At 41.1% G+C, this 5,958-nt stretch overlaps 1 protein-coding gene across 2 annotated transcripts in view; it reads left to right on the forward strand.

Moving 5' to 3' along the window:
• The window catches only part of slc38a7 (solute carrier family 38 member 7), a 10,299-nt gene that overhangs the window by 462 nt on the left and 3,879 nt on the right, over positions 1-5,958 (forward strand). For both annotated transcript variants that reach the window (XM_005741677.2, XM_005741678.2), the window contains exons 2-9: positions 529-959; positions 1,813-1,866; positions 3,386-3,530; positions 4,428-4,572; positions 4,712-4,810; positions 4,900-4,957; positions 5,073-5,187; positions 5,381-5,528. In XM_005741677.2, the coding sequence (XP_005741734.1) occupies positions 708-959; positions 1,813-1,866; positions 3,386-3,530; positions 4,428-4,572; positions 4,712-4,810; positions 4,900-4,957; positions 5,073-5,187; positions 5,381-5,528 (1,016 nt within the window). In that variant the 5' untranslated portion in view covers positions 529-707. The remainder of the gene's footprint in view (positions 1-528; positions 960-1,812; positions 1,867-3,385; positions 3,531-4,427; positions 4,573-4,711; positions 4,811-4,899; positions 4,958-5,072; positions 5,188-5,380; positions 5,529-5,958) is intronic.

A 5,958-nucleotide genomic window follows, 5' to 3' on the forward strand; every position in this document is an offset into this window, starting at 1 on the left:
GTGTGTGTGTGTGTGTGTGTGTGTGTGTGTGTGTGTGTGTGTGTGTGTGTGTGAGTGTGTGTGTGAGTGTGTGAGAGACAGTGACTGTGTTGGAGATCTGCTGGACACAACATTAATGAATCACCTCCATGCTTTATTCCTGGCAGCTTTGCGTGTTCTCCTACACTTTCTGCCGTACGCTCATTAGCTACTTTATAAGAGATCCACTTGTAAAACGACTGTTCGCTAAAACGTATGTTTGTTCTTGAGCTCACTGATTTTGATTTTTTTTAAACATGGTGATTATAAGAATCATGTCATCTTCCTAAAATGAATAGTACCCCTTCACTGCCTTAAACTGGGTAATTTCTACATACAGTATTTTATGGACTTCTAGGAATCAGTGAGCAGAAACCGTTTTACCAAACATGACTCGTGATTCAAACTACTTTTTTTTTTTTTTACTTCCCCATCTAATGTACTCAGTATGTTATTTTGATACCACACTTCTCCGAAATGCATCTAAATGCAGACAATATTTTATTACAGCTCAATCTCCAAATGGCTTCACCATCAAACCATCACCGTTGAGAAACCTCAGCTGGCTCCTGACTGGACATAATTATTCATCTGCAGCTGGGTTATATCTCGTAGCTTCATTCAAATTTCCTCACCTGATTTTCTGAGGTGCTTAACGCTTCCCAGACTGAGCTGCACCTTGGTGACTCATGGCAATTAAAAATGATGTTGAGGACTGGGGTGGTGCTGGCAGCAGTGACTCTGGAGAAAGGGCGTGGCTCTTGCAGAGCCCCAGTGTGGATTCTGTTCGGCAACCTGAGTCTGAGAGGAGGAGCTCGGGGGTGTCATCAGTAGGCGCTGTTTTCATCGTGGTGAATGCAGCGCTGGGAGCAGGTCTACTCAATTTTCCTGCGGCCTTCAATATGGCAGGAGGTGTAACTGCAGGATTCGTGCTTCAGATGGTGAGGAGATTATGCGCTTCTGCTACACCTCTTTTGTCTTGCATGAAGCATCTATGTCATGAAGTACAGTTAAATTAGGATTCAGTTATAATTTGGTCTGCTCAGTTTTTATGAACTACATGCATTGATCATCTATAATATTAAAACCACTGAGTGTTGAGATGAATGGATCCTGTTTTTGTCCTAAAAGGTCTTGGGACCTGGCATGGTCCTGGTCCTATGTTACTTTGAGACATACCACACACCTTAACATTGCTAGAGGCCACGCACATCATTGGATAGCAATGGAAGCATCCTATAGCAGAACAATGCATTCCATCATTCTTGAGAAAATGCTTGGAAACAGCTTTAGAAACACAACCAGTGTGTGACTTTTGGTCTCCAATCTCCTGACATCCCAGTCTGACAGAGCATCAGCGGGATGTGCCAGGAGAATGTGAACCACACAAGTCACACCCTTTAATCTACGAGATCCACTGGCAGTGTTAGAGTATCAGACACCAAGGGATGTCTCGTGTTCATTGCCCAGTCTCCAGACCAGTTTTGGAGGGTCAAGAAGGACCTCCAGAATATAACTCTGATGTTTAATGTTGTGGCTGATCAATGTATACCCTCATTACACTGAGGGTGAAACATTTTTTGGCACTAAGAGAAGCTGAAAGGAAAAAAAATGTTATTTTATGTCACTACCAACAGTTATTATTAGGTTAGCTGGAAAGGGAGTCAGACTGAATATTGCATGAGCTTGTTCATTCCCGGAATACAAGAACTGACAATCAGAGCACCTGCTTTCTCTGTATTCATGTGACCAGCATATTCATGTAGTGCTGCTTTGTGTTTCCTTGTGTTTCAGTTTATGCTGATCTTCATAATCACCGGGCTGGTGATCCTTGGATACTGCTCCCTGGTTTGTGTTGCCCCCAAACGTTCTTCACATTTCACTTGTTTTTCTTATGTTTTCTCTGCCATGTTCTGGACCTCGAACTCCGAACAGTTTTGTCTCTCTTTTGTCTTCTTCCTTCATTCGTAGTGAAACAAACTGCGCAGGCTTCTTAAGTAACAACTTCTTTATTCTGTGGTTGTAATCCTGATCATATGGATAGGTTTGGACTTTCACTTCCTCAGTAGCTCAGATTTGTGCTTGCGTCTCACACAAAACTGGAATAAAAGAGTAAAGCTAAGACTGAGTCAGCTGAATTAAGTAAATTTTAAGTGATGCAACAATATCCGCTGAAGAAAATCATTTACATTCAGCTGTTGGATGGTTTCTGGCTATGTAAATGTGTGAGACTCCAACCTTAATTTTGCCAATAACTATGCAGACATCGGTAAATCAAGCTGTGGTAGCCAAGATAAAGTGTTTTTCTGTGTCTTTAACCTGCGTGCTGGCAGAATCCAAGATAGCCAATTAAGAGTGACTTGAATTACTCAAGTAGTAAACAGCGATGCTCCTGCTGCTCGGTTGTTTGTGGAGTTATGTAGAAAAACCTGTTTTAAATGCCGCACACTGCAGGAGGAACCCATGTTCTCAGTGAGTGCATGGATACATCCGTTTAGGCTTGCGGGAAATATCACAGGCTTGTGTTGAAAAACCTAATTTGGACAGTTAACCTTTGTTTCAGTGGCGCTGAAACTCAATGGCTAATTTAAGTGTGACATTTTAATGATGATGATTTTAATGGTGGCAAATGAAAATTCAGGTAAATACATACAGGCTACAGATGTGATTGCTAACCTTGTGAATTTAACTCAAGCAACTTTGTAAATTTTTTGTGTTAATTGAATAAAACCCAAATCACATAGGCCTAGAAACCGATTGCAGGCCATTTAGCAACCATTGGTTTCTAGGGGAACAAATGTGTATGTGTGTGTTTTTTGACTGGTTGGCGAGTGCTGGAGGTTACTTGTCGAAATTGGTTGTGAAGAGCTATATGGTGCTGACTCAAACACCTGTTTTTGGTTGCTTTGGTTACCATTTGGAGAGTAGTTGGTGAGCATTTGAAGTGGGCGACTGTGATGATCTGCAAACCAACCACAATAAGGTGTTTGGGTCACCACCCTCTGTGCTACAGATTTTACCTAGTGACTGTCTCCAACCACTCGCCAGCCAGTTGGGGAATATACATTTTTCCCTGGGAACCAAAGGTTGCCAGGTGCGGTCACTGACTGGTCTCTAGGTCTGTATGACTGGGGTCTAAGTGAGTGATAAACCTATTAAACATTAAGCATAAATGCGATGAACTGTCACAATTGTGAATGAAAAAACATGTACACCCTCAACAGTCAATAGATTGCATCACCTCCAATATGGCAGGCAACTCTCGGATAATGAAGTCACATGAGAAACCTTAGTATCACTACCGTGTACCTACCTACTGTTTGATCAACGTGCTTTTTTTTTAAAATTATCTGTCTTTTTTATTCAGGTCAGTAATGAAGCTACTTACCAGGAAGTTGTTCGAGCCACTTGCGGGAAAGTCACAGGAGTTGTATGTGAAGTAGCTATTGCCATCTACACATTTGGCACATGCATTGCTTTCTTCATTGTCATCGGAGACCAGCTCGATCGCTGTAAGTGTACTTCATCAGACTGGTTAGCTCTTTTTTTTTTCGTCTCTAGAAAACCAAAACCTCTAAAACTGGAATGTAAAAGACAAAAGATGCACCTGAATTAAATTTAGCTGTTCATCTCTTCAAAACCATCTTTAAAAAAATTTGCTGGCTGCAGAGTCGTTATTGACCACAAGCCCTGTTTCCTGGGTTTGACTCTGTGTGACTTTGACCACTTCCATACATGAAATTAGATCCTTCATCTCAGATTTCATTTTAAAGGACAAGATCCAGCGCACGCTGCAGAGGCAGGGACAGGACAGGACTTCCAGGGAGCCATCAAAAATATTAGTGACACTTAAAATGGTCTGGGGTGGACAAGAGTATGATCTTTAAAAGGAAGATCAGCCAAATTTAAATCATATAAGGTTTTGATTTATTTTATTTATCTTTACACGGCCTAATTTGTGAGATGTTCCGATCATCTCCTACATTTAAATGACATTTCTTCTTTCCTTTTGCATTTAGCTGTGATGTATTAAATAGGGGAAGTCTTTCTGTCATAGAGCAGTATAAAAAAAAAAGTCAGTGTCATCAATGATGAGGGCAAAGAACATCAGAGATGACACTACTCAGCTTTTTCGCTCAGTAAACGTGTCTCTCATGTGATTAACTCAACCCAGAGATGCTGACAGTGTTTAAAAGAATTCAACTCTGGCCTTTTGCTATTTAGAAATGAATGAAGTGTTTGTGACTTAGATCGTCTGCATTTCTTCATCCCTCCTGTGTGTACAGCTCTTTAGCTAATCTCCTGCTCTGTACCGTGTACCCTTCTCCAGCAAACAGCAGATTGTACTCTGGCTCTTTCTCTTTGGGGCCTTCTCAAGTGTTTTTGAAATCCTTGTTTTTTTGTTACAGTGATCGCTGCAGCGGGTCATAATGCAGAGGGTGAAGACGATCACTTCTGGTACACTAACCGCAAATTTACCATCTCTCTGACTGCGATACTGGTCATTCTTCCTCTCTCCATCCCCAAAGAGATTGGCTTCCAGAAGTATGCCAGGTACAGAACTTTGCCCCTGTTAACCTGCAGCTTATTTTCACCCTGAGAATTGATTTCTTCTTCTTGTTGTTGTTGTTATTATTATTATTTTTTAAATTTACACACTGATTATTTGAGTTGTTCGTTTTTTCTCTGGTAGTACTCTGAGTGTGATGGGAACCTGGTATGTTACCATAGTGGTCATCATTAAGTACTTCTGGCCGGACAAAGAGGTGACTCCGGGCTATGTTCCTACCAGGTGTGGACACATTTCACAACACTTTCTAAACATCTGCATCCTCCTCATCTGGCTTTGTTTGAGTTGCTAAATCATTGTGTTTGTTACAGTTCTGCTTCCTGGACTGCAGTTTTTAATGCAATGCCCACCATATGCTTTGGCTTCCAGGTATCTCCTCATTTGGTATCATTTGATGAGATTTTAAGCTATGTGCCTTTATGATTAGACTTTAATATTAATAAACTGTATCTCCTGCCTTCTCCGACCTGATCTCCGGTCACAGTGCCATGTCAGCTCCGTGCCAGTGTTCAACAGCATGAGGAGGAAAGAGATCAGACCCTGGGGGCTTGTTGTGACCTTCAGCATGTTAATCTGCCTTTTTGTTTACACTGGAACAGGTATTGTACATATATACTGAATAACATGCATCTTTATAATTGACTTTTAAATACATTTGAGAAACTACATGTAAAGGTGCTTGAAGGTATTTTTTATAGCATGGAAATATATTCCAGAAATGTAGTCAGCCTGCAGGTTTGCTTTTTTTTTTTACAGTGAAGCGATCCTTGGTGTGATTTTTGATTTGTTCAGGTGTCTGCGGCTTCCTGACATTTGGCTCCAACGTCAGTCAGGATGTGTTGATGTCGTACCCCCCCGATGATATCGCCGTAGCCATTGCGAGAGCTTTCATCATCGTCTGTGTGGTCACCTCCTACCCTATTTTACACTTCTGTGGCAGGTAAGACACAGCAAAGCTAAAACGTGTGATACTAATGATGAAGCTGTAGTTGATATCTGGATATATTAATGGGTCAAGACAATACAGCAGAAAACCATATGCAGTGTAAAGCTACAGTGGTCTAAAGGTTTCCTCAGCAGATAATAGAGTAATACTCACTGTGTCTGTCTGTTTCTGTTGTAATCTGAGCGTCTCAGTTTTTCTTGTGGCTGCTTCAGCTGCACATGCGTCTGAGTGCATATTGTTTCCTCCATTTCTAACTGTATTTCCTCCCCTACATCTTGAGAAAAGCTTAAAGTGAGATGGCATAATCAAAATAAAGTATTTTATTTGTATTCCTGTGTAAAAATAAAAGCAAAGAACAGTCTTTGGATAAGCAGCAGCTAAGTGGTGCTGATTGAAGGCAGCTGATTAATCGAGTCTAATCAAG

Source organism: Pundamilia nyererei, unplaced genomic scaffold, assembly GCF_000239375.1.
Source record: "Pundamilia nyererei isolate P.nyererei 1_Seehausen unplaced genomic scaffold, PunNye1.0 scaffold00112, whole genome shotgun sequence".
In the NCBI taxonomy this organism is placed as follows: Eukaryota; Metazoa; Chordata; class Actinopteri; order Cichliformes; family Cichlidae; genus Pundamilia; species Pundamilia nyererei.